The following is a 13,557-nucleotide window of genomic DNA, read 5'->3' on the forward strand; positions in this document are numbered from 1 at the left end:
TGTCTAAGTCTTAACCTACCCCTACCTACCCCCCCCTCCTTCATTTTCCTCTTTTGTATATATATATATATATTTTTTTCTCTCGTCATACCAGTAACCTGAAAGCTGATTGTATGACATTCTGTATAGTAGTGTGTATATCTGTCTGTCTCTTATATTTCATCATGATTTGTGTGCATGGGGTTCTCATCTTAAACAAGCGTAATGCTTAATGAGGGTTTCCAGTTTAGTAGACCTTGTATTGTGAATTTGTACTTCCATGTACTGTTATGTACTGTCATGTACTATTCTCATGTCTTTCTAAATAAACTACATCAATCAATCAAACAAATGAAACCAAATGGACCCGTTAGGGTCCATTTGGTTTCATTTGTACACTCTCAGAATTACAGACCCATAAGGGTCCATTTGATGCCTAATCTATCATTTAGCTGGGGACCCCCTGGAACTCCCTCAAGGACCCCTGGGGGTCCCCGGACCCCACTTTGAGAACCAATGTATTATATGACTAGTCCTGGATGAGCTTCAAAATAGTGTGTGCACTTTCTCCTTTCCTGGTCCGTACATCTATATAAACGTTCAAATTTCAAATATAAAGTACTGACCTCATGCCTGCGGATGTTATAATTATGTATGGGCACTCAGAAGTACCCGTATCTTCAGTATTGTTCAATAAAAAGCATTTTAAACCGAGCGATGGTCATTTTCTCCGCGTTCTCTCCACGCGACCCTATCGGTTAGAAGGTGTATTGCACTCTGATACATATGAAATCATAATGAGAAAATAGCCACTGATCTGATTAAAATGCTTTTTATTGAACAATACGGAAGATACGGGTTCTTTTGAGGACCCGTACATGATTCTAACATCCGTGATCATGAGTTAAACACTTTATATTTGAAATATGAACGTTTATGTAGATGTAGGGAGCAAAAAGGGATAAAGTACAAACACTATTTTGAAGATCATCCATGACGGTCAGTCATAACGGTCAGGGCTCTCTCTTACCAAAATAATGTATATATTTATTTAAACATTGAGTAAAGTAAAGTCAAATTATCATTATTATTATTATTATTATTATTATTATTATTATTATTATTATTATTATTATTATTATTATTATTATTATTATTATTATTATTATTATTATTATTATTATACAAATGTGTCGTGTAGAAAAATAAGGCAAAAATCGAACCTGTGCTAACCAGAGAAAATACGGATGTCCGGAGAGGACAAACTACTCGTAAATGCGAACTGTCCAAAACGTAGAAAAACGCAAATAACTAACTATTAACTAATATTAATAATTGTTAACTTGAATTAATCCACAGTTTAAATAATATAACTTATAATAAAATGTATTATAATAATATTTCTTGCTATGAGCAGCACTAAGTTAAAGTCCAAAACGTTATTTTAAAATGTAGCATCCTATCTGTTGTTGCAGCTGCTACTCCCAGCCTGTAGGGGTCAGTAAAGAGACGTTGTATTCAGTTATTAAACAGCTGCTACCCAGCGGTGGAAAAAGTACTCAAATGTTTTACTCAAGTAAAAGTATTAAAGTACCAAAAGTAAAAATACTTATTGTGCAGAATGTCCCATTTCAAGTTCTCAAATGTATAAAAAAAATCATTTGAGAATAGCAGATCTACAAGCTCACAATGAGTCGCATCGCGACACATTGTGAGCTTGTAGATCTGCTATTTTCAAATGGCTGACATGTATAGGGATAATGTATGTTTTGTAATAATAATAATCTAAATCTACAAAGTAACTAGTAACTAAAGCAAATAATTGTTGTGGAGTAAAAGTAGTACAATATTTGCCTCTGAGATGCAGTGGAGTAGAAGTAAAAGTATTGGAAATTGGAAATACTCCAGTAAAGTACAAATACTTCAAAATTGCACTTATAAGTACAGTACTTGAGTAAATGTACTTTAATAGTTAACTTAATTTCCTGCTACTCCCAGCCTGTAGGGGTCAGTAAAGAGACGTTGTATTCGGTTATTAAACAAACAGAGTCCTGCATTTCCGTTTCCGGTTAGTTCTTACCGGAAAGGGAAACGCGTGTAGTCCACAGTGTTCAGTAGAAGTGTGTTTTGGAGGAGAGGTGAGTTACATACAAACACACACATTATTATTATTACACACATAAATACACACTTATATGTTCATAACGCGTCATTATTAATGCTTCATAATGTCTTCATAAATGTTTTATAAATCACGTGGTTGGTTATTTATGAATGAATGAGTGAGTTGTAATGTTAGCCAGCAGGTAGCATGTTGTAGTAGCCATGGTTCACATGACGCTGGCGTCATGGAGCAACTTGTTCCTGGTGTTTGTACTTTCTCTATTTACAGGCCGTACATCTACATAAACGTTCATATTTATAATATAAAGTGTTAACCTCATGGCCATGGATGTTACAATCATGTACGGGTTCTCAGAAAAACCCGTATCTTCTGTATTGTCCAATAAAAAGCATTTTAATCCGATCGGTGGCCATTTTCTCTGAATTTTCTCCATATTCTTTCAACAACGCGCCCCTATCGGTTGGGAGGTGTATTGCACTCTGATATACGTTTTAACTCTATGAAAATATGGCCGCCGATCGGATTAAAATGCGTTTTATTGAACAATACGTAAGATACGGGTACTTCTGAGGACCCGTACATGATAATAACATCCGTGGCCATGAGGTCAACACTTTATATTGTAAATATGAACGTTTATGTAGATGTATGGACTGTAAATGGAGAAAGTACAAACACCAGGTTGAAGTTCCGCCATGACTGTCATGATAGTCATGTTTCAGGGCTAGCATGTTAGCTGCTGTTTAGCTAGGCTAACGTCGCTAATGAATGAATGAAGCTAACTACTGTTCGGATCAGTGGTGGAAAGTAACCAAGTACATGTACTCAAGTACTGTATTTAAGTACATGTACTCAAGTACTGTATTTAAGCAGTGGTGGAAGAAGTACTCAGATATTCTTTTTAGTAAAAGTACAAAAGTATTGGCATCGAAATGTACTTAAAAGTACCAAAAGTAAAAGTACTCATTATGCAGAATGTCCCATTTCACGTTTTGAAATGTATAACAATCTTTTGAAAATAGCAGATCTACAAACTTGCGACGCATTGTGAGCTTGTAGATCTGATATTTTCAAATAACCAAAATGTGAAGGGGCTGAAGTGGTTACTGCATGTTTTGTGATAATTAATACAAATCTACAAAGTAACTAGTAACTAAAGTTTTCAATTTTTTTTTGTTTTTTTCAAATAATTGTAATGGAGTAAAAAAGTATAATATTGTCCTCTCTCTGTCCAGTCATCATGGACATCAGACCCAACCACACCATTTATATCAACAATCTAAATGACAAGATCAAGAAAGACGGTAAGAACGTGGATGGATTTATCATTTTATACTTTGCTTTTTTTATACTAGCTCATAGCGTGAGCTTGTAGATCTGCACAATTCTTTTTAATTGTGAAAATTGTGTAATAGACCGCCGAAGTCTGACTTCATTTACACATCCTTTGTTTGTCTACCTGGTTCGCAGTTTTCCACCCCGTTCTGAATCCCCATAGACGTATTTAATATCGCGTCAAATAAGAACTGTGTTCCAAAAATAAACAAATGACCACGGCGGGTTGACTCTTATGGATATGAAGCATCAACTGACGGTGAGAAAACGATAATGTTACTTCCGCCAAATTACTTACATTTTCTCCAGAAACAGACTGTATCAAATATAAGTGACTGACTATCATAAACGATACAGAACCTCCTCCCTGACAATATCTATATATATAATATATCATATCTATAGTATATATAATATAAGCGATACAGAACCTCCTCCCTGACAATATCTATATCTATATATATAATATATCATATCTATAGTATATATAATATAAACGATACAGAACCTCCTCCCTGACAATAACGCCGGGACAGTTTGTTTATTTTTGGACCACAATTCTTATATGAGACGATTCTAAGATGACCCAATGTTATTCTCCATAGAGAAATGACTTCAGCAAACCTGGGGATGAACGAATAACGTCAGGACTTCGGTGGTCTATTGTGCAAAGCTTTAAATATATATATATTAAAAAAAAGTTTTTTAAAGCAAATTTTTTTAACTCAAATCTTTGCCTCTGGGGGGGGGGGGGGGGGTCTAGGAATTACAAGACATTTGTAGAATCCCCCAGAATCAAAGATTTGAGTATTTGAGACGTTAAAAATATATATATTCAAAGATTTGCAAAAATGTTCATGATTTTCCCCAAAAATAGCAGATCTACGAGCTTGTAGATCTGCTATTTTTGAATAGCCCAAAGTTTAAGATATTGGTTAAAGTGGTTAAAATCTAAAATGACGGATTCTTTCCCCGGTCTTAATGGGTTCAAATAACAATCCAAGTCACACGTGTAACAGTTCAACAATAGCCAATGATGAATTGAGTACAATGGACCACAATGGAAACCATGCCCCCGGGGGGCTTTGTTGTGTTATCTTTATAGCATAACTTTATCTTTATAGCATAACATTATGACTCAATCAATGAAAATGGACTTGATTTACATGTTGGTAAATATTAGACGATGTAACGATTCTCTCACCATATGATTTGAATCACAAAACGAGGGTCACCATTTTACACCATTATTTAAACACATCGAGGCCTGAGGTTCCCATTCTACTAAATGTCTTCTAGATCTTAACAGTTTCTTTATGTTGCTATGTCAGTAGTTCTATGTCAGTAGTTCTATGTCAGTAGTTCTATGTCTGTAGTTCTGTGTCAGTAGTTCTATGTCTGTAGTTCTGTGTCAGTAGTTCTATGTCAGTAGTTCTATGTCTGTAGTTCTATGTCTGTAGTTCTATGTCTGTAGTTCTATGTCTGTAGTTCTATGTCAGTAGTTCTATGTCAGTAGTTCTGTGTCAGTAGTTCTGTGTCAGTAGTTCTGTGTCAGTAGTTCTATGTCTGTAGTTCTATGTCAGTAGTTCTCAAAAGTTTTCATGTCAAGGACCCCCAAAATGAAAACGTATTTGGCCGCCGCCCCACATCTCAAAAACATGTTGTTCCAGGGACCCCCCAGAAGCAAAGAATTGAGTTACAAATGTTCGCTTTAAAATAATATATATTCAAAGATTTGCATATATTTAAGATTTTTCAAAAATAGCAGATCTACAAAGCTCGCAGCGCGGCACTCGAGCTTGTAGATCTACTATTTTTGAATAGCCAAAAGTGTAAAATAATGCTTTTTAGCTCAAATCAAAAAGTGACACAGATGCGTTCCAGGTCTTAATGGGTTAAACACAAAATAAATGTCCAGACAAATCTGTTTTTTTAATTATTTCTGACACAAATCAGTATTTTCTTTCTCTTTTAATTTTCTTCTCTCATCCTCTTTTCAATACAGTAACAAATGACTGAAAACTCTTTTGTTATCAATTCTCTTACAAAGATCCTGTATTTTCTTATCTTTTTTTCTACTCACCCTCTGCTGTTTACATCGCGATTCAAATTGCGATTTATTTAAATTGTCTCCAGTTTGAATGGATTTTAATCGATTTACAATACAGTGTTACATGTCTAGTAAATATTAGTTCATCCAACTACTCTCCTTTGATTTACTGTGCAGTGCACACATACATATTATTATCATTATTAATACAATGACCATATTTAGAAGTAAGACGTATTGCACACAGCACCTTAAATCTGTTTATCTTGTCCTCCTACATACTGTATAATTTAACCCACAGTTGTTACACCTGTAAACCTGTGATAAAGCTGATGCTGCTGTTGCTATTCTTATATTTAATGATGTTTTAGTTATCGTTGCTACATTGTTGAGGAACCGTAAACCAAAATAATTTCACTCGTATATCCTTGCTGTCGCGCAGAAACCTCTTACCTCTCTCTGCATCACACAAAAACAGCAGATCTACAAGCTCAAATCGCGGCTCGCGCCGCGCTTTGAGCTTGTAGATCTGCTATTTTTTTAAGTAGACTCCTGAAAAGTAGTTTTGGAGACGATATGTGATGTAAACAAACAATGATGTCTTGAATCTTTAATTCAAAATGTTGAATCAGAATCCCTTTGACACTGACTTTGATAAGAAGCGGCTTGCTAGCTCTCATGCATAGAAGGAGGCATGAGCTCGGCTCTAGGCTCTCCCTAGGCTGGCAGAGGGAGTGCAGCGCCCAGGATTATTACTTAGACATTTGGCACTGGGTGAAAAAATGGGTTACAAAATCATGGGATAAAAAATGTTAAAAGACTGACTGACTGTGTGTGTGTGTGTATGTGTGTGTTTTATGTTTCTCGTCCAGAACTGAAGCGGTCGCTGTACGCTCTGTTCTCTCAGTTCGGGCAGATCCTGGACATCGTGGCTCTGAAGACGCCGGCCATGAGGGGACAGGCCTTCGTGGTGTTTAAGGAGCTGGCCGCCGCCACCAACGCTCTGAGACAACTGCAAGGTTTCCCCTTCTACAACAAGCCTATGGTACGACGTTAGCATGTAGCGTGATGGTTAATAGTTCTACAACAAGCCTATGGTAACAACGTTAGCATGTAGCATGATGGTTAATAGTTCTACAACAAGCCTATGGTACGACGTTAGCATGTAGCGTGATGGTTAATAGTTCCACAACAAGCCTATGGTAACAACGTTAGCATGTAGCGTGATGGTTAATAGTTCTACAACAAGCCCATGGTAACAACGTTAGCATGTAGCATGATGGTTAATAGTTCTACAACAAGCCCATGGTAACAACGTTAGCATGTAGCGTGATGGTTAATAGTTCTACAACAAGCCCATGGTAACAACGTTAGCATGTAGCGTGATGGTTAATAGTTCTACAACAAGCCCATGGTAACAACGTTAGCATGTAGCATGATGGTTAATAGTTCTACAACAAGCCCATGGTAACAACGTTAGCATGTAGCGTGATGGTTAATAGTTCTACAACAAGCCCATGGTAACAACGTTAGCATGTAGCGTGATGGTTAATAGTTCTACAACAAGCCCATGGTAACAACGTTAGCATGTAGCATGATGGTTAATAGTTCTACAACAAGCCCATGGTAACAACGTTAGCATGTAGCGTGATGGTTAATAGTTCTACAACAAGCCCATGGTAACAACGTTAGCATGTAGCGTGATGGTTAATAGTTCTACAACAAGCCCATGGTAACAACGTTAGCATGTAGCATGATGGTTAATAGTTCTACAACAAGCCCATGGTAACAACGTTAGCATGTAGCGTGATGGTTAATAGTTCTACAACAAGCCCATGGTAACAACGTTAGCATGTAGCATGATGGTTAATAGTTCTACAACAAGCCCATGGTAACAACGTTAGCATGTAGCATGATGGTCAACTCCACTTAAATAATAATGTTTATAATAATGTTGCAGAGGATCCAGTATGACAAGACAGACTCTGAGGTTTATAATGATGTTTATAATAATGTTTATAATAATGTGTATAATGATGTTTATAATAATTATAACGTTGCAGAGGATCCAGTATGCTAAGACAGACTCTGAGGTTTATAATAATATGTATAATGATGTGTATAATAATGTTTATAATAATGTGTATAATGATGTTTATAATCATTATAACGTTGCAGAGGATCCAGTATGCTAAGACAGACTCTGAGGTGATCTCCAAGATGAGAGGAACGTACGGAGACAAAGACAAGAAGAAGGAGAAGAAGAAGAAAGCTCTAGAACTATCCACCAACGTCGCCAAGAAACCAGCCGTGCCGGTGAGTCATACATCCACACATACAGACCCTTCTTTATACAGCCTGTTAATGATACATACAGACCCTTCTTTATACAGCCTGTTAATGATACATACAGACCCTTCTTTATACAGCCTGTTAATGATACATACAGACCCTTCTTTATACAGCCTGTTAATGATACATACAGACCCTTCTTTATACAGCCTGTTAATGATACATACAGACCCTTCTTTATACAGCCTGTTAATGATGCATACAGACCCTTCTTTATACAGCCTGTTAATGATACATACAGACCCTTCTTTATACAGCCTGTTAATGATACATACAGACCCTTCTTTATACAGCCTGTTAATGATACATACAGACCCTTCTTTATACAGCCTGTCAATGATACATACAGACCCTTCTTTATACAGCCTGTTAATGATACATACAGACCCTTCTTTATACAGCCTGTTAATGATACATACAGACCCTTCTTTATACAGCCTGTCAATGATACATACAGACCCTTCTTTATACAGCCTGTTAATGATACATACAGACCCTTCTTTATACAGCCTGTTAATGACACATACAGACCCTTCTTTATACAGCCTGTTAGTGATACATACAGACCCTTCTTTATACAGCCTGTTAATGATACATACAGACCCTTCTCTAAAGCTGTGATGTGACCATAATGAACATAATGAACTGTTTGTGTTGTTCTCCAGGGATCTAACAGCCAGACTCACACGCCTCCTGAAAAGGTAAAGTGCTTATATGTCACGATACCACTGGTTTTATGAAGCTTCATTTACCATTCATTAAAGGAGAATTCCGGACATTTTAAGTGTTATCTTTGATGTGTCGTTACTCACCTACCGACGTAGAAAGTGGCGTTGATTTCTTCCAGCGATTCCCCTGTCGTCATTTTTTCGACCCCCTCCGTTGGCATAATGGGAGCGCGTGGCTAAGGGAAATTCGTCTATTATAACCGATGCAAAGTTATTTTTTTCTCTACTACTACTCATTGTAGAGTCTCATGATACTCAAACATGCACTGAAAGTCCCTGAGAAGCTATTGCTAATGCCGAACGAGCTAACGTTGTTTGCTTATTTCTCTCCCTGGCAACACCGAGTTGCCAGGTTCTGGGAGAGAAACAAGCAACCAGTTCCGGGTCTAAAATGGTTAATACATCTAAGATTCTGTTTCATATCTGCTTATTTGACCTGCTTTGTAAATTAATTTCTAACATTGTTTTAAAAGTAAACGTTAATGATATTATTCATATTATATTATGTGTTAGTGCCGTTATAATATTATAATATTGTCTTCCTCAGGTTCCTGACAACCCACCCAACTACATCCTGTTCCTTAGCAACCTGCCAGAGGAGACCAATGAGATGATGCTGTCCATGCTGTTCAACCAGTAAGATTCATTTATGTTAATGAGATGATGCTCTCCATGCTGTTCAACCAGTAAGATTCATTTATGTTAATGAGATGATGCTGTCCATGCTGTTCAACCAGTAAGATTCATTTATGTTAATGAGATGATGCTGTTCAACCAGTAAGATTCATTTATGTTAATGAGATGATGCTGTTCAACCAGTAAGATTCATTTATGTTAATGAGATGATGCTGTTCAACCAGTAAGATTCATTTATGTTAATGAGATGATGCTGTTCAACCAGTAAGATTCATTTATGTTAATGAGATGATGCTGTTCAACCAGTAAGATTCATTTATGTTAATGAGATGATGCTCTCCATGCTGTTCAACCAGTAAGAGTCATTTATGTTAATGAGATGATGCTCTCCATGCTGTTCAACCAGTAAGATTCATTTATGTTAATGAGATGATGCTCTCCATGCTGTTCAACCAGTAAGATTCATTTATGTTAATGAGATGATTCTGTCCATGCTGTTCAACCAGTAAGATTCATTTATGTTAATGAGATGATGCTGTTCAACCAGTAAGATTCATTTATGTTAATGAGATGATGCTGTTCAACCAGTAAGATTCATTTATGTTAATGAGATGATGCTGTTCAACCAGTAAGATTAATTTATGTTAATGAGATGATGCTGTTCAACCAGTAAGATTAATTTATGTTAATGAGATGATGCTCTCCATGCTGTTCAACCAGTAAGAGTCATTTATGTTAATGAGATGATGCTCTCCATGCTGTTCAACCAGTAAGATTCATTTATGTTAATGAGATGATGCTGTCCATGCTGTCCAACCAGTAAGATTCATTTATGTTAATGAGATGATGCTGTTCAACCAGTAAGATTCATTTATGTTAATGAGATGATGCTCTCCATGCTGTTCAACCAGTAAGATTCATTTATGTTAATGAGATGATGCTGTCCATGCTGTTCAACCAGTAAGATTCATTTATGTTAATGAGATGATGCTGTTCAACCAGTAAGATTCATTTATGTTAATGAGATGATGCTGTTCAACCAGTAAGATTAATTTATGTTAATGAGATGATGCTGTTCAACCAGTAAGATTCATTTATGTTAATGAGATGATGCTGTTCAACCAGTAAGATTCATTTATGTTAATGAGATGATGCTGTTCAACCAGTAAGATTCATTTATGTTAATGAGATGATGCTCTCCATGCTGTTCAACCAGTAAGAGTCATTTATGTTAATGAGATGATGCTCTCCATGCTGTTCAACCAGTAAGATTCATTTATGTTAATGAGATGATGCTCTCCATGCTGTTCAACCAGTAAGATTCATTTATGTTAATGAGATGATTCTGTCCATGCTGTTCAACCAGTAAGATTCATTTATGTTAATGAGATGATGCTGTTCAACCAGTAAGATTCATTTATGTTAATGAGATGATGCTGTTCAACCAGTAAGATTCATTTATGTTAATGAGATGATGCTGTTCAACCAGTAAGATTAATTTATGTTAATGAGATGATGCTGTTCAACCAGTAAGATTAATTTATGTTAATGAGATGATGCTCTCCATGCTGTTCAACCAGTAAGAGTCATTTATGTTAATGAGATGATGCTCTCCATGCTGTTCAACCAGTAAGATTCATTTATGTTAATGAGATGATGCTGTCCATGCTGTCCAACCAGTAAGATTCATTTATGTTAATGAGATGATGCTGTTCAACCAGTAAGATTCATTTATGTTAATGAGATGATGCTGTCCATGCTGTTCAACCAGTAAGATTAATTTATGTTAATGAGATGATGCTGTTCAACCAGTAAGATTCATTTATGAGATTCATATTAACTAAAAGATGATATGCCAAAAAATCTCTGTTTGACGATTTTCAATTCATTTCCTATGGAAGTCGCGTGTTTTGATGAAGCTGACTTGCCTCGCCACTCTCTGGCTCCTCCCCCCCCTCCCCCCTCCACTAAGGCAAGTCAGCCTCATCAAACACATGACTTCCATAGGAAATGAATTGAAAGAGCCTTATGCTTCACTTAAGGCATAAGGCAGCCATAGAACCATTGTTTTAACTGTGTGAGGGGAAGGCCTCAAAGGAATGAATGCACTTAAACCCCCTGTTTTTTTTCCCCAGGTTCCCCGGCTTCAAAGAGGTGCGTCTGGTCCCCGGCAAACACGACATCTCCTTCGTGGAGTTCGAGAGCGACGGACAGGCGGGCGTGGCCAAAGACGCCTTACAGGGCTTCAGGATCACGGCCACCTGCGCCATGAAGATCACCTACGCCAAGAAATAGTTCCTTCTACCTGCGCCAGGAAATGTAGTTCCACCCTGAACCAGGAAATATAGTTCCACCCTGAACCAGGAAATATAGTTCCACCTGCGTTGTAGCGCTCCAGCTGAACCAGTGTAAGGAACGACTCGAGAGACTCTGACTTAGAGACGTCTGCGTTTAACCGTTTAAGACCGGGACCGCATCCGTGTGTCGTTTTAACATTTCTTTGGGCTGTTCAAAAACAGCAGATCTACAAGCTCATAGCTTGTAGATCTGCTGTTTTTGAAAAATAGTTAACATTTTTGCAAATCTTTGAATATATATATATATATATATATATATATATATATATATATATATATATATATATATATATATATGTATTTTTGCTTTGCTTCTGGGGGGTCCCTGGAACAAAATATTTTGAGATGGAGGGGGGGCAAATAATATCATTTTGGGGGTTCTTGACACAAAAAAGTTTGAGAACCACTGATATTATAGCAACATACGTTTTTTTTTCGTTTTTTTTCCAAAAAACTGTTAGGATCTAGAAGACATTATGTAGAATCCCCCAGAAACACAGATTTGAGTTACAAATATGTAGAATCCCCCAGAAACACAGATTTGATTTACAAATGTTCGCTTTAAAAATATATATATATATCTGAACACATTTTCCAAGATTTTAACAAAAAAAAATATGAGCTTGTAGATCTGCTATTTTGGCCAAAGAAATGAAAAAATTACACAGATGCGTTCCCGGTCTTGACTCTTAATGGGTTAAATTCCCTTTTTTTTATTCTATAAAACGATGCAGGATTTTTTTTCCTGGAGGTTTGTTTGTTTGTTTTCCTTTTTTTCATGTGTCGTCGTTGAGGCGTTGAAAGAGATAAAGTTTTGACCTCCCGTTTTTTCTTTTGTTCTGTTTTATTTTTTTGTAAGAATGGATAATAAATGGCTTTTGTGTAATTTTGTTGAGTTTATTTTTATGTTGTCTCATCTTCACAGGGCTCCCACAGACATGGAAGTATTTTTTAAATGATAAAAACCTAAGCCTGGAAAAGGTTTGAATTAATCTAATGTTTGGATATACGTTGTTTTTGGCTATTGATTTTGTTAATAAAAGACATGTTCCCAAAACATATCTAACATTATGTTAAATGTGTAACATGTTCAAGCTGTGTGAGCGCAGCCTAATGTGTACAGGACGTCACGTGACCAAAATAACAGATCTACAAGCTCACCGTGATAAGTTGTTAGCTTGTAGGCCTGGAAATGGGGTCTTAATATTTTGAAATGAACCCTCTGTCTCTTTAAGAACACTTCATTGATTTTAGACAAACTCAACCATGACCTGCTCACCATTCATGATCCCTTATCCATATCTTCATCATCACCAGACCCTCTGATGAAGGGTTCCAAGTCCAGGGAGGTTCATGTCAGCCAGGCTCTGCTTTTGTCTCATTCCTAAGACAACAATGTGCTGACCAGCGGACCGGCAGGCAGCGGTTCCGCTAGGAGACACAAAGGAGACCTCTTGGTGTCCGCCGGTCATCACATTGTCTTAGGAATGAGACCAAATGTATAAAATATCCATGAATTCAGGTCTCCGTGGGGTGACTAATACATAGAAAACTAGAGAAAAGTGCTCCTCGGAGCACAGGTCTCCGCCAGGTCAGGTACGTTATTGTGGCCTCCTGGTGGCGCTATAATTGGCCAATGTGAAAAGGATGCCATTTCTTCTTAGGCCTTGCACGGCAATCTGACACAGCATTCATGATTTGAGGCATTTTGTTAAAAAAAATTGTTTTGCTAAATTAGACCTGCTGATGGCGCTATAACAGGCCACTGTTCAAAGGGTGGCATTTGCTCCTCAACATAGTGTGAATGTGAGTGCTAAGTTTGACCACAATCAGACGCGTTCATGATTTGCGGCATTTTGTTCAAAACAAGCCACTACTGCAAACTTTAGATGTCAATCTTAGCCAATCAGGATGGAATATGACAAATCAAACAGATCCGTCTTGATCACATGACTATAGAGATCATGTGTACCGATTTGCGTGAAATTTGGATAA

At 37.0% G+C, this 13,557-nt stretch overlaps 1 protein-coding gene across 1 annotated transcript; it reads left to right on the forward strand.

Moving 5' to 3' along the window:
• The first annotated feature begins 2,064 nt into the window (after positions 1-2,064).
• snrpb2 (small nuclear ribonucleoprotein polypeptide B2) lies at positions 2,065-11,769 on the forward strand. The gene is made up of 7 exons (XM_080418843.1): positions 2,065-2,117; positions 3,340-3,408; positions 6,362-6,534; positions 7,668-7,805; positions 8,507-8,542; positions 9,117-9,205; positions 11,341-11,769. The coding sequence occupies exons 2-7, from the start codon at positions 3,345-3,347 to the stop codon at positions 11,498-11,500; spliced, it is 660 nt and encodes a 219-aa protein (XP_080274969.1). The 5' UTR covers positions 2,065-2,117; positions 3,340-3,344; the 3' UTR covers positions 11,501-11,769.
• Positions 11,770-13,557: the final 1,788 nt, after the last annotated feature.

This window comes from Gymnoscopelus braueri (genome assembly GCF_963280865.1).
Source record: "Gymnoscopelus braueri genome assembly, chromosome: 2".
Classification (NCBI taxonomy): Eukaryota; Metazoa; Chordata; class Actinopteri; order Myctophiformes; family Myctophidae; genus Gymnoscopelus; species Gymnoscopelus braueri.